Below are 23,382 nucleotides of genomic sequence, written 5' to 3'. Positions count from 1 at the left end.
AATCAGGTTTTTTAACTTGATTCGTCTTTCAAAAAACCTGGTGACTTGAGCTTGTCAAATTCGATCAAGGTGAGTCATGCTTTTTCTTGTTCTTAATGTAATAAATATATATAAATTAGTAAAAGAATAGAAAAATATGAAAAACCAAAAAATAAATAAAGAAATCACATAACAATGCATTTTGAGTTTATACCATTAAATAAGAGAAGAGATACAAGGAGTTGAGGGTTTCTTATTATTTATAATGTAGATTTACTATCTTACTCAATTTCTAATTGAATAGGTTTTATGATTAAAAAAAAAAAAAACCAACGAATTATTATTGAATATGGCCATTTTTTATCATAACCTAATCTACACGACTCTTCGTGCCAAAAAAAAAAAAAAAAAAAAAAAAATCTATACAAAAATCTAATTATCAAAGTTTTCAAAATTTTGATTCCAATCAAGTAACTTGGCTTGCAAACCCAAAACCTCAACTATCCTAAGGACTTAATTCCTCTCAGGTTCCTGCGCCAATAATACCTACCCAAAACCTCAACTATGCTAAGGACTTAACTCCTCTCAGGTTCCTGCGCCAATCCAGCATAATACCTAAAACCGTGGTGGCATATAATCAAGAATTGGAATCTGAAATTTAAACGTGGATTATAGCAAAAATATTCGATTGGTCCACGTGGCTAAGATCGAGCCTCCTATACCATTAAGCCCCATCTAAAACTGTCGTGTTATAATCAGAACGATCATCTCATCTCTGAACTACAAAGTACAAACCACAGGGAAGCTCTGCCGCTCCAGAATCAAGTAGCCCGGCCGACACGATACCCCAACACCGGCGACATGGTTTAACAGTCAACACAAGGAGCAATGCTAATAAATTTCGCGACTACTGATTAAAAAAAAAAATTCGCGACTGAACCGTGATTTTTGGAATCTCTCAAGGGTATTCTCGTCACGTTGCAAGGAATTATCCGGATTCACCAGAGACGGCTTGGAGTCACATTCTCCTAATTTTCGAAGAAACGAACAGGTTTTCTCCTTCTCTCTCACTCCCGACTCCGATGTACTCTCCTACATAGGCCCCAGTTTTCTTGCGCGTTTCTTCTCTCAGTTGCGGTATTTCTTACTGGATCTCGATCCTGCTGGAATCCCCACTTATTTTCCGATCTGAACAGTCAGGTTATTGTGAAAGATTAATTTTTTGTCCGGTGGTGTGTCGGTGTTCCGGCTACTTTTCCGTCGATTCTTTCCCGATCTCAGATTCTACGCTCGAGCGGCGACGTGTTTTAGCGTTTAATTGAAGGTCAACATCGAGTACAGCGCGGGTTTTGGTTCTGGTTCCAAGCTTCCATATTAGGGTTTCGCGCTTTGTAATTGCTGCCTCTTTTGTGTTATTTGTACTTTGTCGTCATGCCGCGGAGTTCTCGACACAAATCTCACAAGCAACATAAGCACAGTTCTAAGGATGATAGGGAATACTCGGACTCTGAAGAAGATGGGAATTTGAAAAATAGGAAGGGTAAGGAAGAAGTTGCTGTTAGGGCTTCTAGGGATTCAGCATCTGGTGAGAAACGGAAACTTGCTTCCCAGTCTCATGATGGCAAAGATCTGTTTGGTCCTGGTAATGGTGATTTATCAGACGAGTATGTCTCTTCGAAGAAACGAAAAGATAGGGTCGATGCAACTGCCACTGATCGGTGGAATGGTGGCGGGGACCAGCGCGTAGCAAGTGTAGTTGGGGATAAAGAGACGAATGGGGATAGTTTTCGGCAGGAGTCAGAGAAAGGCCCAAAGTCAAAGGTTGCAGTTGATTCAAAGAGTAAGTCTAGTAGAAGGGATGACAGTTTAATGGATAGGAAGGACGAAAAGGTGGGTATAGCAGCGGAAGGTGAGGAAGTGAAAAAGAATATCAATAAGGTCGAGTCAAAGCGCAAATCTGAAAAGGATTCTGGTCGGAAAGAGGTCTATCAGTACAAGGACGTGAAGGAGGAACGAGAGCCAGAGAAAGACAGAAAGGTTCAAGATGGTAGACGTGAGAAATCAATTGACACCGTGGTACTGAGTGAAGTAAGTAAGAAGCAAGGATCTCATTCAGGTAGTTTTGAAGAAGACCGCCCAGTGAAGCGAGAAGTAGAAAATACTGGTAAGGTAACTGATCATTGTTTGAAATTTTATCACTTGGTTATCAAGAAGTGGCATTCTTATACTGCTCTTCTTAAATACACATTTGTTGGCGATGAAGAAAATTAGAGAGTAGGTGTTTGAACTTTGTTATATTTCTTTTTGTTAAATAATAAGTGAGAAAACTAAATCCTTACCCACTTAGCAGTTAGGAAATTTAAGCTAAGGTTCGTCATGGAATTCTATTTTAGGTAGGAGGGATTGAAGGTCGATAAAGGGTTGCACGTTCCATTTTGGTCAAATTTTACTACTAGAATATCTGAAGATTTTGGTATGCTCATGTATAAGTTCAGGGTTATGAAAATTTTCCCGTTTGAAGTTGGATATGGTTCTGCTCAGAAGATTTCTGAAAACGTAGTTGAACACTGATCTTAAAAAAATGGTAGTTCTCTGACCTTTGTTCCTTAGCCTGGTGGTTGGGCCCTAAGATCCCTACCTAGAACCCTAACTGTCAAATGTTTATGGAGGAGTTCATCTCCCTATCTAGTGCAAGGTAATTTGTTGACATTTTCCTACTTATAAAGTAGACATATGATCTGATATTTTATTAACTAACGCAATTCTGCTTGTTAGAAAGGAAGTGGGGCCTCAAAACATAAATGGAGGGCAACTGTCTTAGAGCTATTAGTTGTGAAAAACAATGTCTAACACAACATCTCTCGAAATCCAGAAATAGGTGTATGCCTATATGCTTGATGTATCGGTTACCTTAAGAAATAGTTGAATATCCCCAAAATGGAACATTTTAAATTCTTACTCAAAGAGTAACATTTAATTTGGGAATATTTGTGTCATATTCTTATGTTATTCCTTATTTGTGTCATATATATATATATATATATATATATATATATATATAACTAGTGAAAATTGGTGTAGGGAGATTCCGTAAAGTGATTATTTTAGGTATCTTGGATCAATCATAAATAAAGATGGTGATACAGGGGATGATGTTTCTCAGAGAATTAATATAGGATGGATAAATTGGAGAGCTGCGTCTGGAGTGGTGTGTTATCAGCATACTCCTTTAAAACTTGAAGGAAAAAATTATAGGACAGTCATACGACCGGCTATGATGTATGGTACCCAATGTCGGGTAGTTAAGAAACATCATATAGATTAACTAAGTGCAGCTGAGATGAGGATGTTGAGATGGATGCATGGCATAACTAGATATATGATAGGCTACAAGAAAGTCGTTTGAGGTGGCATGGCCATGTTCAATGGAGGCATTTTGATGCTCCAGTATGGCGGAGTGATTTGATTCAGATTGATGGAGCTAAATGAGCCAGGAGCAGACCTAAAATGACCATAGGAGAAGTGGTGAGGAGAGACATGCATAGAATAGGCCTTGTATCAAGTATGACCTCAAACAGAGCTGAGTTGCAGCCCCATTTACTTAGGATAAGGCGGAGTTGTTATATTACACATAAATAGACATGTACATATACATAGGTCCAAAATCAACTCAATGGCAAGCAATGTTAAAAAGGACCGGGTTCTCTATTGCTTGGGTCATTGCAGTTTGTGACTTTGTGGTCTAAATGACCCCGGCTGCTCAACAACCAATGGTTTGATCTGGAATCTTTGCTAAAACTGTAGCCATATTCTCTGTCTGTCCAATTGGTCCATGGAAAACTCCGTCATTAAGTCAAACCTGGTGCTAAATGTATACTTGTATGAAATTGGCTGTATCATAAGACTTGTTAGTAAATTCAAATGAAAAGGATAGAAAGGGAACATCAAATTGGGACCATCTTAATGCGTGGCATCTAGAACAGGCATATACAGGATGGCTGTAATGAAAAAATGTATTTCCATGGGAAATTGAATGTCTAGCATAGCCATTGTCAGATTCATGTTTTAATGCAGTAGGGCTGTGATGGAAATCCATAGGCTTAAATTGTTTCCATTGGAACAAAATTCGTAGTGAATACCTTTTCATTGGCTAATTGATGCTAGATTACATATGATTTATGTCGTGTCTATCAAGATAGTTCCTGCTGCAAGCTTGGTTGAAATTATGATGTCTGTAAGCCACATGTTTAGAAGTCGAGTGGATGGTAAGGCAATAAACAACTGAAACTAACTTCTCTTCTACAGAGGGGCAGGAGGATATGGAATTGTGGAGAAGGTTTTTAATAATTGCTGCTAGGTGAATGTGAAGGCATATTGAAGCTGGCTTTTTGGGATAGTGGTAATGCTGCATGTAGAATTAGTAATTTGTTCAAAGGAACTCTTTGATAGTGTTGAAATCTTCCATGAAAATTCTCTTTGAAGTGGACCTAATTAATACTGTCGAAAATCTTGTCCTATATCTGAAAGTGCTTCTGTGAACCGATTACGTGGTTGCCTCAGGGAAGATTGGTCTTTGAGATCCTATTCCCTTTTTATCTGGAAGCACCTACCTTGTGCATTTAGCATGAAAAAATGATGTCCTGAAAGTATTAAGGAAGAATAAATCAATATCTGTAAGTAATTTTTGGCCTTGAGCATGATTAAGAGGGTCAATCATCTTTTGAAAGTTTTGATATTCCAAATTTGAAAAATGTTATTAACTTCGAGCAACGATGACTGTTGTTGGAAAGCTCTGATTCTATTTCTAAGCAGTGCTGGAGAGTGGGATACGAGGAAGGGAATGGATCCCTTAAAATGAAGATTGAGTGATAAATATGAAATTAACCTTTTCTAGTGGCAAGAGTTAGCTGTTAGTGGTTTGTGTAGGTGAAATATGATGATGTTAAATATTTGTTGCATCTCAATGATGTCTACAAATTTTGCACTATCAGGAAAAGTGTGAAAGTTAAATAAATTGTCATGATTAATCACTGGAACTATGCTTTCTTGACCAATGTACAAATAAATGGACCTTGTGTTGTATTTTAGAAATTGTTCTCTTGTTATAAACGAGAAAACCCATTTGTGTGGTTCTTATTTGCTGGTGAATGAGCACTTCAATATGGTTATCAATCAAGGTTCAGACGGATGAGAAACTTTTATGTGAATCCTTAATGCTGTGGCTGATTCTGAATCTCTTTTGTTTTTGCCCATATGGAGGTTAGTTTTATAGTGAATGTACGTGCTGAGCTATTGCTTGCTGAGCTATTGCTTAGTTTTAGTGGGAGTTTCTTCCTTTAATATATTTTCCAAAACAACATTTGATATTCGTTTTATTTTTCTCAAGCCAAATAGGTAATTGCTTTAGTCTGGTAGGTCGGTCAATATTTATTATATATTTGCACAATTGTTTTATGTTTAGGATTTTTCAAGTGTACTGTCCTTCTAGGTAATGTAGTCCTATATAGGCAAGACCTAATAGGAACCAGGGTAAAACAGAATTCTGTAACTGTTTACAATTGGGGCTGTTTAGGGTAAAACTAGGGTTAAGTTAAGGAATTAGGGTAAGGTTTATATATGGTTTTAATGTGCAGGTTTAGGGGATTAATATGATGTAAAGAAAGTAGGATTTGGGTAGGTCTAGAAATTCTGCCATTTTAGGGTTAGGGTTAGGGTTTTAGATTTCAGGTTTGAGGTTAAATCTAGGGTTTAGGATGGGATTTTTGGGCTGGGCCTGAGGTCGAGTTTTACTGGCAGGGGGAACAAGGTTCGATCAAAGTTTAGGCCAATTCTGATGGTTAGAATAGGCTGTGCAGGTTTTAGACTATTTTAGGGTTTTGGGGTGTTAATGGTGGTAGGGGAAACTAGGGTTTGGACTGATCAGAATGGGCTGCAGGTCTGGTTGAGTGGAGGGGTTGGTATGAGGAGGCTGTGGTCTGATTTTTAATGAAAAAACAGATGAAGGATGAAGGCTGGACAGGTTCTAGGGTCTCACAGAGACAATGTCAGATTAGGGTTTATGGGGAAAATCAAATAAAAATAAAGGGGGAATCGATTGGGGAGGGAGGATGAATGGAAAACAAAAATTAAGATCCAAACTTACAGCAGAACTCCACTGGCAGCAAGTCTGAATAAGGGATGAACGATAGAGCCACCTTCAAAGAGAGAACCTCCCAGCCATCACGGCGTAAGGAGTCACAGGAGATCCACCTGTCCTTCTTCCTTGATAGATCCACAAGGCAACACTCCAAGGAGCAACAGCAGCAGCAATCGGCAGCAGCAAATTCTGTTTTTTCAATTCAAATAATCTGTGGGGGACCTCCCACGATTTGACTATTTATAAAATAGGCTAACAGCCAAAACCTAGTACAACTTAAAACAGTAAAAAGACCTATTTAACCATACTAACTTAAGTTAAAAGACATCTAACTAAATAACTTAAATTGACCCAATTGAACCAATTGGATGCAACCAATTTTAAACCGGTTCAATTAAAAACATAAAAATAAGACTAAGTATTGGGCTAATCCCGTATGCAACCTATATACCCCTATTCCAGGCCTATTAAAGTGGCCTATTACATAGAAAACCCTTGGGATCAAAGGCCCAACATATATATATCCCAACCCTAGACTTATTCCTAATAAAAGAAGCCTAGTTTGGTGATAGTTCTGCATCACTAGGGTTCTTTTTCTTTACAAATCACAATCTTCTCTAGGTATGGTTTTATGAAATTTCCTGTGGTTGTAGGCTCTTTGGAGCATACTTACGACCTTAATGTGTTTATTAATTGCTCAATTTTTAGGGGGCTAACTCCTCCCTATCTCTCTCTCTCTCTGATAAGTAACATTATCTCCTCACAAGGAGGTACCATGATTTTAGTTTATTAGTGAATTTTTCTTTTTTGCCCTCCTTAAAAAATAGGCCAACAGAAATGAAAATCTTGCGAGAGAGATAGTATTAGATTTACAGTTGTACAAGTATATCTAATGAAAATAAGCAAAAGATTTACAATTCAGCATGCTATTAAAAAAAAAGAAAAAAGAGGCAAGTGGCAGTTTTTCTCTTTGCAAATTATCCGATCTCCAACTATCGAGCCCCTATCGGAAAAGCTTCTGGATCATGGAATCCATTTGTAGCCATCACCCATCTCATAATTCAATCACCATCAGCAGCAACCTTATGAGGCCCATTTTGAAATTTACCATCAAAGATACTTCTGGTCCTCTCCTCCGACAAACCCAGAATTCCAGAAGGTAACAATTTCCATAGATTCATTGCTTTTGGGTTACGGTGCAGGCTAGGCAAGAAGTAAAATGTTAGGTTCAAATTGAGAACGGGTGCCAAACTAGTGTACTGGCATTCAGGCAGATTACATGCCAAACATGCCTATTTAAGACTGCAGAAAGAATCTCACCAAGTGACCCTCCACAAAAAATTGCACGCTTTTTACAGCATCAAAGCGTCCCACCTTCATGCTATTGTCTTGTTGTCCCCATCTTCTTTTGGATATGGGAATGATTTATGTCCTCTTTAGACATGCTTATATTTGATCTATATGTGGCATTCAGTTGCTGCATATATCAGTGATGATTTGGAAATCTTGCTTAAGATCATTGTGTTCAGATCCTTAAGTAGAGGCTGCTATGGCCTGCCTTGCTCTGACCCGGCATTAAAGGGGGGTTTTTTTGTGTACTAAATTATATTTGTAATTTATATGTCTAGTTAAATGCATTTATTACCTGTATTTTCATTGATAAAGATTGGTGTATTTTGTCTATGTGTGTGTGTGTAATATATATGCTACTATGTTGAATATCTATGTATATATTATAAAATATAAAAACTATTTTTTAATAAGAGAAAAGTAAATTGTCTTTTGTTTTTAAAGCCTGTAAACATCACACTTGATACACAGCTAGATGCAAGGTTCTTCAACCTTTTAATTTTCCTTTCTGAATGGAAATTTTGTTAAATAAGGGGAATTGGCAGTTGATGATTTGGGTTTTGAAATCTTTTAGGTGGTTGGTTAAATCTTATGGTCTCATTCCCTTGTTTGAATCCACTTCTCACACACCCCCTTCCCCCTAAAAAATATTTATTTGACTTCCTTTTTTGGGACATACACAGCTTATTTTGTGATTGTACCGGAGGTTCAAGTTGGTTTCTGTTGGTTTTTCCAATTATGTGGTGCTGTTGGTAGTGGTGGGTGAGGTCTATTGTCTTACTGTGCTTTATGTAGATATTTTGCTACATTTAGACTTTTGATTATGTGGAGCACTGGTGGTTATTCTTTTTTTTTTTTTATGGTTAAATACCATGGTGGTTATTCTTGATCACTATATGGATTGTTTTATATAGTTGCCGTCTCTATGCTTGGATAATTTCTTTTTTGATTAAGATTTAAATGGTGCTTACACCTAGAGTGGTTGTGAAGTTTTTTTGGAAGACAGTGTTGGTTAAAGGCTATTTTGGTGGCCCTGATTTGTTATGGTGATTTGGACATTCCCATTGATCAATTAGGAACGATGTTACTCAACTCAACTAGGAAGGATAAAATAAGGAATGATCACATTAGAGCTGATTTGTCGTCTGAGGTGGCATGGTCATGTTCAACGGAGGCCTTTGGATGCTGCAGTTCGGAGGAGTGACTTGATTCAGATTGAAGGCACTAAAAGAGCTAGGGGCAGGCCAAAAATGACCTTGGGAGAAGTGGTGAGGAAAGACAAGCATAGCTCTGATTGGAGGGCAAAGATCCAAGCAGCTGATCCCATTTAGTTAGAATAATGCTGTGATGTGTCATTGTTGCTGTTATGTTCTTTTCTTTTCTACTTTTATCAATCTCTTGTCGTTCCAAGGTTCCATGTAGCCGACCCCTTATAGTTGGGATAAGGTTGAGTTGTTGTTGTTGTTCTCAACTCAACTTGTAAGTTGACATTTCTAAAGTTCACCATGTTGTTTTAGTTTACGTGATTGGTTTTCTTGGAAAAGTTGTTGACACCTGTTCGTATTGTTCTCAATCTTTTTGTCCTCTTTTTGTATTTGGAAGCAAGTTACAATCTTTATGGTTTTGGAGAAATGCCTCCATCGTGGGAGGAAGGAAAACCACACGATATGACTGCCATTATTATTCCCTTCCTACTAGTTGAAGGTCCAAACTACCCTCCCTCATTTATGACACCCATCCCCACCCATTAATGTCCACGGTGAATGAATATCTCCTTTGTCGTGGGTGAAAGAAAACCACCCCCTATGGTTTTTCTCAAATTGTGTTTTATTCACTATCTAATTCCAATTGATGCCTAAGTGGCAAACTCGTTAGCTGATAAGCTAGCTAGCTGGGGAAGATGTGAACAGTGGGTTTGAGGCACCCTTGTGATATACTGATACGTGCCTAATACTACATCGATGCTCCTATCTTTGAATTTTTTTGGCCATGGATACATGTTAAACGTGTTGATAGTTGATATTGCTGGACACTTCAGTTATTATTATTAATTTTTTAATTTTTTTTAGGAATGAGAGTGGGTGAAAGATACTGACTGTCGAAGAAGGGAGAAGAAAACATATATGATTGGCTTTAGTTACAAGTTAAAACATAATTGTTATGTGCCATTGTACCTCTATGGATGAGTTTGCATGTACAGTTTTATGATTGTCGTGTTTGATACCTTTTATTATGGTTGGTTACCAATGTGCATTGTGCACCTCATTCTTTGTATTATTCTCTTCGTCTAAGTACCAAGTTAATTTGAACGGACTAAGGTTCATTGACTGAATGTCAGCTCTCCTCCTTTTCAGTCTCCTCCCCAAAATGGTTTGTGTTTCTTTTGCCTGCATTTACGTGGGCCCCATTAACCACCTTTTTTTGGGTTCATTCCTCATTGTGCATTTGTGCCACTGGTCCATGGTGCTTGAGCATTTTATGTGCAACTGTTAGTCTAGTTACATCCTTCTTTGTCAGTCTAGCCTTGGTTGCTTTTTACCTCTGGTTACTGGCAGCCAATGAAGGCAACATTTTCTTCTAATCTTTATATCGTCTTGGAAGGTTTACAATGGAGGATTAGTGATATTTATACCAAGGCCTAAACCTTATTTTTTATAGTACTCAAGTAAATAAAGAAGCAAACTACTAGAAAGAATGAAAAATAGTAGTTCCTATCAGAAGCCATACCTTGTCTGTAAATTGAGTATAACTTGCTTAGATCGTACTTGATTATATAATCTTGGATTCAGGGGAGTGAAAGAATTTGGAAAAGGTTTACCAATATGGTGACAGGATTTTAAGTCAGTGGCTTGATTCCTTGCTCTGTAGCATCATGAAACATACATACTTTGGAGTTTTCTCTTCTTCTTGGTATTTTTGCTTGCAATGCCTTTTCTTTATTTGGAAAAAGTTTCTACAGGCGGCTTGCTTGGAAAGGAATCTCTTGATGGAGGCTTCAATCGTGACACGTGGAAGGCTGAAGTGACAATTCTGACTGTTGCATATCTAGGGAATGGTGTGGATTACCACATGTCAAATTTCAGACCTATATTCAATTACATATACTCTCTAATGTAATGGCATACTTTCCCAATGTATCTCCATGCACCCTCTTGGTAGTCCTAAAATTTTTAGTGCTTTACTTTTCCATGTGGCAAACTCCATTTAGGTTGAAACTTGACATGTCCATGAAATTTGAGCCCTAATTGGAATGGCCATCAGGCCATGTGGCAGAAGATATTTGGGGGCTGTCAAGAGATTCCTTTCCAGTTGGGCGGCCTGCACATGTTTAGTTAGCTTAGCCATTGGATAAACTGTTTCCTCTTATGAAACTGGTAACGAATTAAAATATGTTCAATAAATGTAATAATAGTGACACCTTTTCTGAATTAAAGTCTATTGTCCCATCATTTGTAAGACAGTATTTTCTGGCTTTGAATTAATGTTTGAATAAATGGAATTCAAAGAGACAAAAGAGTGTGTTGGTATTCTCTCTTTCTCTCTCTCTCTCTCTCTCTCACACACACACAAAAACACACACACACCCATACATGTGTGGACTCGTGCACATTATCTAGTCTGACGACCTTTTCCTGTCTCATTAATTTTGCAACCACATGGTTCGGATTTAGTGCATCCATTGAGGTTTGGGTTTGAGCCCAAAATTTCCTTCAATTTCTGTTTTAGTCACACAGCATATTCTAAATACATTACCTCTTCATTCACATTTTTTGTTGTTTCCCCCCCCCCCCCCCCATGGGGAATTAGTCCAGGAGATTCATCTTTCTTCAGTTTTTGCCATAACCCAGTGCTCTTGAAGTTGCATTTCAGTTGAATTGGAGAAACACTCAACCCCCTGTAAAATATGGAGAAGCAAAAAATCCAAATAGTACTTTAGTTTCTGATATTTTTAACTTTTATGGAACTAAGAAACTGAGTTGAGTAAGCATGAAGAAAGAAGTTACTCAGACTTTCAAGTGAGTGGATTTGATCCATTGTATTTCAGGTTTTTAAAGATTCTGCTCCTTTTTCAAACACAACTCATGTAAATTTTTTTATTTATATTCATCCTTGATATGGTTTCCACCAATGGTGCTGCATGTCTAGAATTCCCTTTTAAGTGTAGGAATTGTCATGTGCAGCAAACTTTAAATCTTGCATGATTGTTCCTGGGTAAAATTGAAACCAGAGGAATGTTCATTTGAATATCATTGCCACACAGTTGTTAATGGACATCTGCTATTTTTTTCCTGCTAAGATATGAAAAAGTTCGGAGTATGCCACAATGTCGGTTCAAGAAAGTTGTGTGACGTTCTGTTACTGATTTGGTAGTCTCCTTTTCCTCGCAAACAGATGCTCTAACGTTAAGGCATAAATTAAGTTACTACACATAAAATCCAATTGATTTTCACCAATTCTTTAAGAAAATTTGTGCTAATGATTTCACGTGGCATTTATTGAGCTATTATTGTTTACTATCGGATTCTGTTCACATCTTGATCTTTTTTATTGCTTTCTCCACAGAGTGGCAAATACAAGATGAACTCCGGAACCCTGAACTGGAGAAAGAACTTGAGAAACGGATCAGGCGGAGGAGAGACAGCTCTGGTGACAGGGATAAATATCAGGATGATGCAAGGGATGGTAATGATAGAGGATTATCCTCCAGAGACGATAGTGCCAAGAATGGGAGATATAAAGAGGAAAGGCATAAAGATGGGAGGTATAGAGATAAATACAGAGAGGATCCAGATAGGGATCGCAGGCACCGAGATGAAAAGCACAAAGATGAGCGTTCCATCAGAGATCACACTAATGACAGGCCTGACACTAAGCATTTGAAGGATGACAGTGATCGTCATAAGAAATCTAAGCCTCATGACAGCGATCGTGATGGCAGTCCCCACCTTGATGATCGGGGATCTAGGTATAAAGATAACAGGGGGAAGAAGAGATCTTGTGATGAGAATGAGGACCATATTGATGTTAAATCTCGTAGTTCCAAAGAGCACCGTTCTGATGTGGAAAAGAAATCAAGCAGTAGTAAAGTAGAGTCAAATGCTGATAGGGGAAGGTCTCAATCACACCATGTTGATGTTGACTCCCCTGTAGTCAATAACAGACGGAAGAGCTCCCCAAGCTCCAGTAGTCATGTTGCTAAAGATCAATTTAGGTACCTTTTTTTCCCTCTTCAACAATTTTGGTATATTCCATTTTCTTATAATTATATTTGTAGAACATAATATTTCTCCAGAAATATTGGGGACTTTTTTTTTGCTAACGAGGAAACCCTTGAACCTGCCTGGGTTTACGGTTCAGACCCAAGGGAAAACCCCAGTTACCCGAAGCCTCCCCCCACCCTGGGTAACGCTTCACTCGTGGGGACTTGAACCTGGGACCCCGTGGGCGAAGCACATCTTCCTAAACCAGCCAAGCAAACCCACAGGGGGTGGGGAGTTCTTTAGTATGTTTGGCACAATAATCTCCACATCTTGAGAACCACATTTTTTTAATCATTGGCCAAAGAATTGTATGCCTGTCAGATGATCATGATAGATATACCACATTTTTGTGGTGGAACACTGATGTATCAATGTATTCGGTCTGTCCAGATCTGTGATTTTGGATATCTCCATCAGTGTTTAAAGAGTGAAGGTACTAGAGGAGAGGCAAAAGGTTTTACCTAGTATGAGCCGTTAAGTGTTATTCTTTAATAGGAATCGATTGATTATGAATTCATGAAAACTTGATTTGTTAAGAGAAAAAAGGGGAGATTTATACTGTTCTCTTATGCCATTTAGAGAGGGCTATTAGGTAAAACTTGCCAGATGGATGGGATGTGATGTGGACATATTTTCTTTTGGACTGCCATCTCTGCTGCTAATTATTTTCCTTGACTAGATGACTCAACTAGGTAGTGATTCCCTAATAAGGGGCTTGTGTCGTGGTCCAGCAATCTGGATGAGGTGTTTCAGATGGCTCTAAAATCTACTACGTGGAATTTAGTTGTACTCAAATTTTGGGCTGATCTACTCCAGTGAAAGCTTCAGCCAAAATGCATCAGCCAGATGCTATGCATATTGTATCATAGATTTCTTGTTTGCATGGCTTACCTATTTTACGCCATGTTTTTTTTTAAGCCATAGCTCTCAATTCTTTGCTTACCAGTCCATCCCATGTCACATATGGCCCTCGTAACATCTCTAATTTGCACAGTACCACATGCTGGTGTATTTGGTCTTTGTTACACTTGTGTGATTGATTTGAGACACTAAATAAACCATCCTGTGAATCTGCAGTGGCATATCATTTTGTTAATCCAGATTGATGGGCAACTGTGCCTGGACACCAACTAGTTAAAAAAAAAAAGTACCAGACCACCAGTGAATATGTGGACCAGCACCCTAAAGCACTGCCTTGGCTCTTTATTAAGTGAACAAGTCTTTCAACTTAAGATCAGCAGTAAACATTACAAATCTTTATTAAAGGAATATGGGGACCACAGACCACCATTCTTGGTGATATTTGTGTTCATGAATTCACTTTTTTCAGTCGTCGTTCTTTGCTAGGATTTTTGTTATTATGTTGGTAACCTGAAGTTTCTCAAAATAATTGTTAAGTTAACTCAAGGTGTATATAGGGTTGTCAATGCGTTGGACTTGTATTGGCCTTCTTTTCAATGCTGGCGATGTTTCATATTTATTCCAATATTCTCTAAGAAATGTATCCTAAGTATTTTTATATTCTAAAGTACTGGCTTCATTATGTTGCTGTTTTCTGTTATCAGGAATAGCTCTAAACAAGCAGATTCAAGGTATAGAGAGACTGTCTCTGAAGAAAAAATCCGGTCAAATGTTGCAACTTCCACAAGAGATGTTAGTGGTGGCTCTGCTGTCCTGGAAAGAACTTTTGACGCTCGGTCCTTGGACAAGAAAGATGACAACCATTTGGGTGAGTCATTTAGTGAGAAGTCCCCAAGATCAGATTACCAGGTCTCACCTATGCTCTTAATGGAGAAATCTCCGTCATCGACAAGTATTGACCGTAGATACTCGAACAGAGCGGGTGCAAGGAGGAGCCTTGATGTCGAAGATACTGGACGTAGGAGCAGTGGTTCCAGGGATGTAAAGGATTATTCCACTAATGAAGAAAGGGGGAGCCGTGAGTTGCCCTTGGAGAAGCCAACAGTTGATGAGTATTCTCAAATAGAAGGAGATACAGTATCTGTTACTTCATCCTTCAATAGAACCAATCACTTGCCCAGCACCTCACCATCTATTCGTCCTCCGGCACCTCCCGTCAGGGCTGGGGTTGACAGCCCTGCAGTTTTGGGCCCAACTGAAGAAGACAATCGAGGTAAATCTACTAACCGCTTCAAGAGGAGTGGTGAACCCAGTGTGAGCCGAGGGCAGGGAAATGCTTGGAAGGGTGTCACAAATTGGTCTTCACCGGTAGCAAACGGCTACATTTCTTTCCCACATGGTCCGCCTCCTGGAGGTTTTCATCCAGTTATGCAGCAGTTTCCTGCTTCACCTATATTTGGTGTTAGACCTTCTCTGGAATTGAACCATGCGGGGCTTCCATACCATATCTCTGATGCTGACAGGTTTTCTGGTCATGGACGCCCATTTGGGTGGCGGAATCCAGCTGATGACTCTTTTCCACCTCATATGCATGGATGGGATGCAGGTAATGGTGTCTTTGGGGATGATCATCATATGTATGGCAGACCAGATTGGGATCAGAACAGACACCTGATGAATGGTGGTGCAGACATGTGGAAGGGGCAAAATGGTAGCATGAATGTGGAGTTGTCCAATGCATCCCAGAAAGAGGTTTATCTCCCACATGCCCCAGCAGAAGAAATTTGGGCTGAACAGCCAGGCCAGCGGTCTCGAAATGAGCGGAACCGTCCAGGTCCTCGTGCAGAAAGCATTGAGATAAAGAGAACCAGCAGCACTCCTCCACCAAAGGATATTATTGAAGCTCCTCTGAAAACTATTAATGAGAAGACAACAAAGCCTAGTAAAATATCAAGTGATGATGGTACTCGTTTTTGCCATGTTTATCTTGCAAAGTTGGACATCTCTGCAGATCTTACTCTTCCAGATTTGTATGACCAGTGTATGGGCTTATTGGATGTTGAAGGGAAGAGTACTACTGATAGTGAGGATGCTACCAAACATGTGCATACAGATCCCAAGGTAGGATATCTTAGAGAAAAGGTTGCTTCTTGGATGATGTCTTTAAATTATTCATACTAATGAGTTTGTCTTTTTCCCCTCTCTGCAATAGGTGGGTGTGGGAGTGAATATCTCTAGTGCCACCTTGAGTGTGTCACTTTTCCCTGCAGTAAAGGATTCTGTTTTTCAGGTATATTAATCTCACCATCTATTGAGATGTTTTTGCATATTCTAATTCGTTTTGGCCAAAAATCATATCAATTGAGGACCACTAACTGTGTCCAAAGAGCATTGCATAGATTGGAATTTATGCCGATATTCTTGCAATAGTGAAGAATAAAATAAAAACTGGAAAGAATGATGTAGTGCTAGTTTTGAACTTTAACTATTACACAGCTGATTTTGTGTTTTGAATCTGCAGAGAGCCATGGCCCTCTACAAGAAGGAGAATGAAGAGATGAGAGCCAAAGTAAATGCCTTGTATCCTGAATCAGAACCGCCAAAGGTGATGACCGACTTCCGTGAAGGAGTGGAACATTTAATTTCCAACAATGAGGTGGTGGAAGGTCCTATTTCAGCTTCTAATCAGGAGGAACTGAAGGGGCCACTTCCAACCTCCAAAGAAGGGGAAGCGAAGGATTCATTTCCAGTTTCTGAACCAGGGAAGGTTGAGGAGCCAGTTCCAACTTCCGATGAGGAGAAATTGACTGAGGTGGAGGTTTCAGTTTCAGCTCCTAGTAACGAGAAGGGAGAGGAGCCAGTACCAACTCCTGGTGAGGGTAAATCAGAAGAAGAGTTTCCAAAATCTGACCATGACAAAGTGGAGATGCTTGCTAGTATTCGTCAGGAGGAATCAGAGGAAGCAGCTGGGGATCACTTATCTTCCCTCGAAAATGCTTTACAGGTTACCAGGGACGCTTGCGTAACCAATTTACATTGCCTCGACGATGACATGGATGATGCTAGTAGTTTGAAAGTCAACCCTCTTGCCAATAGTGCCGAGAAAAGCCCGGCTTTTGGTGATATTATGTGTGGTCCTATAGGTTTTTCTGACAGTTCTGAGGCATGTGAGGCTTTGATGCCGGAGTCAATTGAGTGTGGGTTGGTAAATTTAAGTCGGATACATCATTCTCCTGAAAGTACACATTGAGACAATTTCTATATCAAGGTTTTGGGAATGCCAATTTCATAGAAATTGTGCAATTCCTTTCATATTGTTCTTTAGTGTTTGTCTGCTTCACCCACCTGTCTTTTGTTGTTGATCTTTGTTTTGACGGAGGAGACAGGAAGGATGGGATCCCTTGAAGGATTCACCAACCCCCGTATCTGAATTTATGATGTGGTGCCAAATGGATCCTATTGTGTGGCTCTTCCCTGGAATATCAGGTATTCTATTTCAAAGTATGTCTTGTTTCTTAAATTTGTGTTTCAGTTTTTGAAACTGACACCCCTGTGCCTCCTAGGGAAGTCAGGAGTGCTTGGCGGAAACTAGGTTTGTGATGGATTTATGTGGGAAGTTTCCACATGGTGTGTGGCTTTCTTGCTGCATGGTGAGTCTTGCTATTGAGTAGAGAACCAAATTTGTCTGCAGAGTTCTGTAGCATGAAAGGATATCATTTCTATTGACAGTGATAGTATAATAATAGATTCTAGGATTCTAGCGTCCTTGTTTAGTCTAGTATCGTTCAAAAGAGTTCCAACTGTGCTGTTAGAGATTGATGTGTTGTATCGTTTTTTTGATACGCTCGTGACAATCTCTAGCCATATGGGAAGGTCTGAATTTCTGAAAAATATGAGGGGTCGGTCTATCCAGGGTTTTAGAAATCGGGATTGGATCGGATGATATGGATTGATATAGGTTCATATTGGTTCAGCCAATCCCATTTTAATATCTAGGTAGGTGACTTTGGCCTGATTTTGACTGATTCCTCACCGATCCTGATCGAGTTGGGTGTTTCTTGATTTACAAAATAGCTGAAAAATGAGTGAGATTTTTAGGGTTCGCTTGTTTCCCATGTGAAAAGATTGCAATTGTTTTTTTTAATTAAAAAATAAGATTTTTAATTGTATTTTTTAATATAACAACAATAAACTAGTCTTATCCCAATTTAATGAGGTTAGTTACATGGATCCAAACAAAACAAAGTAAGGTAAATTGAGGCTTAAACATAATAAGAAGAATGAAGTATGAAAAGAAGGATGGAAAATGAGATGAGAAATGAAAATTACAAATATTTAATTGAAAAAAAAAAATGAAAGAAAAAGGAAGGCTTTATCTCTTAAAGATGATTTGTAACTCCGGAGGTTTCTCCCAGAGGTAAAAGAGGTGGATCCCCTCCCGAAGTTGGAGCCCATAACATCTATCTTTACGACTCCCGATCTTATACATTAAAACAGACGACGAATAAATTATTTCTATTGTAATCCAACTTGTACAAAGATGGGGGTTATCTTCGGTGTTTCTTCTTTCAGTTCTCTGCAAGTGCTTGTGATCGATGGATGCATGTATCGAACCAAAGCGGCTTCTTTTCTCCCGGCTCCTCTCCCCCGTGGCTCCTTTGTCATTTTCTTCTATATTTGATTGACAAGTTGAGCACAAACCCAGATGAATTTTGATCGATATGAGAGAAGCAGAGACCCAAGTTGCCGGTTCCAATTTGCTGCAAATCTGATCGTGTTGCAAGCTTTTCTATATTCCAGTAACTCGTCTTCCCACCTTGTGTAATGAGATAGTGTTCCCAGAATGGCTATAATAATACTATGCAGTCAACTGGGAGATTTCGTTGTCTCTAGCATTAGTGAAATTCAACTAATTTGCCCCAAAATATTGATTTGGATCTTGCTCACCAATAATCTCCACAAGAGCAGGACCCCTCCCTGAAATGATGGAACCTCTTTACATCCCTGACGATTATATCCCTTTCCACTATCTTTGAGATGAATTTAGTTGCCACATGACAGTCATTACAAACCCTCAAGTTCTTGGTGACCCTAATGGTAGTTCCAGGAGGGGTGTTAAGGATACCAAACGCTATGGCCAATCTCTCACTGTGCCCACACAGAAGGTATTCCTTCTCCTCCTCATCTACATTGTGAAGAACACATGATGTGTCAGGGACATATCCTTCTTTCCTCATTCTCTCTGACAATCTCTCGAGCAAAGCTTGGAGCTGGGCACTTTGCGAGTGCAATTCGTCCCCAGACATGAACTTATGGACCTCATTCCCAAACTCAATCCAACTGCAACCGGGTTCTTTCCTCACTCCCATTTCCTTCATGTTCTTTCTAACCTTCATTGCTTTGTCCCAAAGCCCGGCCAAGGAGTAGATGTTCGAGAGCAGAACATGATGGCTGGCTACATTAGGTTCCAACCGCAGCAGATTTTGTGCTGCAATCTCCCCAAGCTTTACATTTTGATGTATCCGGCATGCCCCGAGAAAACTACTCCAAACAATTGCCTGGTCAGGCCCAAAAGGCATGGTGGCAATGAGTTGATAAGCTTCCTCCAGCTGACCCGCTCGACCTAGCAAATCCACAACACAAGCATAGTGGTCTGGCGACGGATCAATGTCATGGTTGTCTTTCATGCTGTGAAACAGGTCTAGGCCTTCCTTCACCATGCCAGAGTGACTACAAGCAGCAAAGACTGCAATGAACGTGACCTCGTTTGGTTTCACCTCTCCTATCATCTGTTGGAATAGTTTGAGGGCTTCGTGCCCTTGTCCATGCATCCCATAAGCCATGATAAGGACATTCCAAGTTATGGCATTTCTCTTGGGCATCCCATCAAATACTCTTCTTGATAAGCTCAAGCAACCACATTTTGCATACATGTCCACCAGTGCACTGCCAACTGTAACCTCTGATGCCAAACAATTTCTAATGGCATACGCATGGATCTCTTTTCCTTTTGCCAGTGCTGCTAAGGCAGCACAACCAGGAAGAGCTGTCATGAGTGTGATTGAATTTGGTCTGTATGAAATTGTTTCATCATCTTCAAAGTCTCCGTTGTTTCCATCTTTAGCTTCTCTTACTCTCTGCATTTCATGTAGCAAAAGAAGTGCATCATCATGCCGGCCACTAGTGACATAAGCTGTGATCATGGTGTTCCAGGAAACAAGGTCTTTCACTTCCATGCTCTCAAATATCTTCCGTGAAACATCCAACTTCCCCATCCTAGAGTACATGTCCATTAGAGCATTCTGCACATACCTGTCTGTTTCGAAACCCCGCTTCACTACATACCCATGCATACCCTCCTTATGAGAGAATTCTACACAACGAACACAAGCCGGCAACACACTCGCCATTGTTGTTGGGTTTGGGCATTGTCCAGAAACCACCTCCATCTCTATGAAGAGTCTTAATGCCTTCTCATCAAGCATGTGTTCAGCATAGCCCGCAATCATGGCGTTCCAGAGCCCGATTCTCCTTTCTGAGATACCATTGAAGACTCGACGGCCGCTTTCAACCTGCTTACAATTGCAGTACATGTCTACTAGTGCACTGCACACATAGGAATTCTCAATGAAGTTATAATTTTTAAGGGCATAAGCATGGATTTCCTTTCCAATATCCAACATCTCCAAGTGGGAGCAGGCAGGAAGCACACTAGCAATTGTAACTTCATCGGGTTTAGTCCCTTCAATAATCATGTGATGCAAGACAGCCAATGCCTCTGCAAACCGATCGTTTTGTGTAAATGAACTAATCATGGTGTTCCAAGAAATCATATCACGGTTCTCAAACCGCTCAAACAAAGCTTTGGAGCTGTCAATCCTACCCAATTTGGCATACATGGCAATCAAGGCGTTATTTGTAAATGTCTTATCATCACCATTTCGCAAGCTATACCCATGAATTTGCTTCCCAAGCGGCAACCCGTAGTGCCTACCCAGATGGGAACATGCAAGTGCAGCACTAACCAAACTAAACGAGCTGGGATGCACCTGATCTGAATGCATACACCGAAAGGCCTTTAATGCCAAGTCCCACTCCTCAAACCTGCACAATGCGGCAATCAACGAATTCCAAGACACTTGATCTCTCAGAGGCATTTTGTCGAACAACTGGATAACACCATCGATGCCTCCACATTTGCCATACAAATTAAGAAGGGTGTTGCCCACAGTCACCGAAGATGAATGGTAGCCAAACTTGATGACAGCAGCATGGAGCTGCTTCCCTGAACTCAAGTCTTGGAGGCCCGTGACGGCCTTTAGGACTGCCGGAAAGGCAAAGTTGTCCGGTGAAATACCTGCAACTGTCATCTCAATGTAGGAATAAAGGGCTTCTTGAAAAAGATTCAGTCGAGTCTGGGACCGGAGGTTCTCGATCCATAATGATGGAGAGAGCGTTTCGGGTTTGGGTTTCTGTTTAGTGGTGTTAGTGAAAATAGATTGAGCTTGAAGTCCTAGTTTCTGAGAGGTCGGTGGTCGAGCATGGCGGGTATTAAGCGTGTGAGAAGGAAGAGGAAGAGAAACGGGAAAGAGAGGTTGGGTGGATGTCATCGTTGGTTTTGACAATTGAGAGAGAACTCAACTTCTGCAATATAAGATAGGAACGAGTGAAGAATGAGCCATCGAGCTTGCACGTCTTCGTCTATGTCTTTCCATCTTGGAGCTATTTATGGAGAAATTCCTTCCGACGATTGATCCTTAAAAGTGATTTTCTTTACTGTAAACCATGCAAACCAATGAGCACCCCTCATATCATATCCTTCCAAGTGATGGTCGATGGATAATTCTCAAAAGAAATGATTCCTTGGAATGAAAACCACAATCCACAATCCACTTCAACAAGTCGAAAACGGATTTTAAGTTGAAATCGCTCTCAAATACCAGATGATTTTACTAGTATCCCGCGTATTCACCCCACGACTAATATCGGAGTGCCCAGTCCTTGATGAGAAGCCCTTCACGATGGCTCTTAAATTAAGGGTACTGAGCGCTTAACACCCAACACTAGTATAGGCTTCGTTTGGTCGCAAGGAGAATTAAATGGGAGAGAAGTGAAATTTTCATACTTAAAAAAGGAAGTGTTGTAATTATTTCTGACTCCCATGTGACAATGTCACTAACTCCTAATCATTCTTTATTTGATTATTAAATTTCACTATTTTACTGTTTAAAATGTAAAATAAAATTACATCTAAAATGTATCAATTACTAAATATGATAAGAAATTTAAGTAATTTATAATAGGGTAATGAATAATGATTACAAAATTTTATTTTTTAGGTCTGAAAAATTCTCTCCCTTTCCCTTTTATTCCCCTTGCAACCAAAAAAGTAGTCATAAGATTTTGGGGCTAATGGAAAACCATAAGAGTGGTCTGCCTACATCACCTTGAGTTCCACCAAATCAAAGTTTGATCTTTTTTTTTTTTCTAGGGGGGGGGGGTGTGGCGGTGGGAACTAGGGATTCAAGAACGAAATCGGATTTCGGCTGATCCAAAGCAGCGACCGATTCATTTTGGTTCCACCAAATCAAAGTTTGATCTTTTTTTTTTTTTTTCTGGGGGGGGTGGGAACTAGGGATTCAAGAACGAAATCGGATTTCGGCTGATCCAAAGCAGCGATCGATTCATTCTGGGTTTCTAAGGTTTAGACCAATTCTAGCTGAATCAGAATCAAAACCAGTTGGATCAGATCGGGATCTCTCTTCTTAACTCATAGATACCTCCCTTGAGGTTTGTCTTAATTACATTTTCACTCGTGAGGTGTGAGAAATTTCACATTCCTTCCCTACTTTTCAAACTAAGTAACAAAAACACCGAATCCATTTACTGTAGAAGTTAAACATTAAAATTGTGTTTTAATTGATCAAAATGCCCTTATCCCCTACTGCGCCGCATGATAGCACAGCAGTGTTACAATGCACAACAGCGGATAAAGGTCCCATCTTCTCCCAATCATTTAGGGTTTGAAAAAAACTTCAACTCATCTTCCCCAAAACCTGCAACTCATTTCGAAGAAGCAGCTCGTTCTTTGACAATCCGATGGAGAGCATGCACGCTGTATTCGTTTTCTCAGCGATTTTGTTGTTTGGGTCACTTCTCTCTCAAGGAACAGCCGATCCGATGTGGAATAAACAAGCTTTGCTCAATTTCATCAACAATATCCCACACACTCACACTCTCAATTGGAATGTGAAGTCACCTATTTGCGGCAACTGGACCGACCTGTAGTCCTGATAACTCTCGAGTTATAGCCCTTCGATTGCCTGGAAATGGATTTCAAGGGTCCAATTCCACCCAACAATCTCAGTCGCCTTACTAAGCTTCAAATATTAAGCCTCAGATCCAACGCTCTATCTACCCCACTCCCTCCTGATTTCTCCAACCTCGGAAACCTGTCCGAACTCTTATCTTCAATTCAACCACTTCTCGAGCCCGTTGCCCTCGGATTTTTCTCAGCTTGGAAAAATCTCACCACCATCTACCTCTCATACAACGCATTCAACAACGACAGTAATCCTATTTCCATTTCAAATTTGACTCATTTAACATCTCTAAACTTTCATAATAACTTGCTTTCTGGTGAAATCTCCGATCCCAATCTCCCAAGTTTGCAAAAGTTACACCTAACGAGCAATAATTTGACTGGAAAAGTACCAAAGTCGCTTCAGAGATTTCCCGGTTCAGATTTCCTTGATAACAATATTTCTTTCACTATTTCTCCTGTGAGAGATGAGC

The 23,382-nt window shown here is 39.8% G+C and overlaps 2 protein-coding genes across 2 annotated transcripts; one reads left to right on the top strand and one right to left on the bottom strand.

Moving 5' to 3' along the window:
• The first annotated feature begins 985 nt into the window (after nt 1-985).
• LOC122655926 lies at nt 986-17,187 on the top strand. Its single transcript, XM_043850319.1, has 7 exons — nt 986-2,143; nt 12,029-12,677; nt 14,292-15,708; nt 15,800-15,877; nt 16,109-16,792; nt 16,913-17,009; nt 17,120-17,187. The coding sequence occupies exons 1-7, from the start codon at nt 1,411-1,413 to the stop codon at nt 17,185-17,187; spliced, it is 3,726 nt and encodes a 1,241-aa protein (XP_043706254.1). The 5' UTR covers nt 986-1,410.
• Nucleotides 17,188-18,458: 1,271 nt separating this feature from the next.
• On the bottom strand, nt 18,459-21,212 carry LOC122640410 (pentatricopeptide repeat-containing protein At3g57430, chloroplastic). Its single transcript, XM_043833593.1, has one exon. The coding sequence runs from the start codon at nt 21,195-21,197 to the stop codon at nt 18,531-18,533; it is 2,667 nt and encodes an 888-aa protein (XP_043689528.1). The 5' UTR covers nt 21,198-21,212; the 3' UTR covers nt 18,459-18,530.
• Nucleotides 21,213-23,382: the final 2,170 nt, after the last annotated feature.

This window comes from Telopea speciosissima, chromosome 1 (assembly GCF_018873765.1).
Source record: "Telopea speciosissima isolate NSW1024214 ecotype Mountain lineage chromosome 1, Tspe_v1, whole genome shotgun sequence".
Taxonomy (NCBI): domain Eukaryota; kingdom Viridiplantae; phylum Streptophyta; class Magnoliopsida; order Proteales; family Proteaceae; genus Telopea; species Telopea speciosissima.
Note: the sequence above shows the minus strand (reverse complement) of the source record. Positions and strands in the feature narration are given on the sequence as shown.

What these genes read in the sequence shown, in the direction of transcription:
- LOC122640410 (XM_043833593.1), bottom strand. Translation starts at nt 21,197, where the DNA reads ATGACATCCACCCAACCTCTCTTTCCCGTTTCTCTTCCTCTTCCTTCT.
- LOC122655926 (XM_043850319.1), top strand. Translation starts at nt 1,411, where the DNA reads ATGCCGCGGAGTTCTCGACACAAATCTCACAAGCAACATAAGCACAGT. An exon ending in ATGTGCATACAGATCCCAAG is followed by an intron (nt 15,709 to 15,799) that starts GTAGGATATCTT and finishes TCTCTGCAATAG; the next exon opens with GTGGGTGTGGGAGTGAATAT. An exon ending in TAAAGGATTCTGTTTTTCAG is followed by an intron (nt 15,878 to 16,108) that starts GTATATTAATCT and finishes TTGAATCTGCAG; the next exon opens with AGAGCCATGGCCCTCTACAA.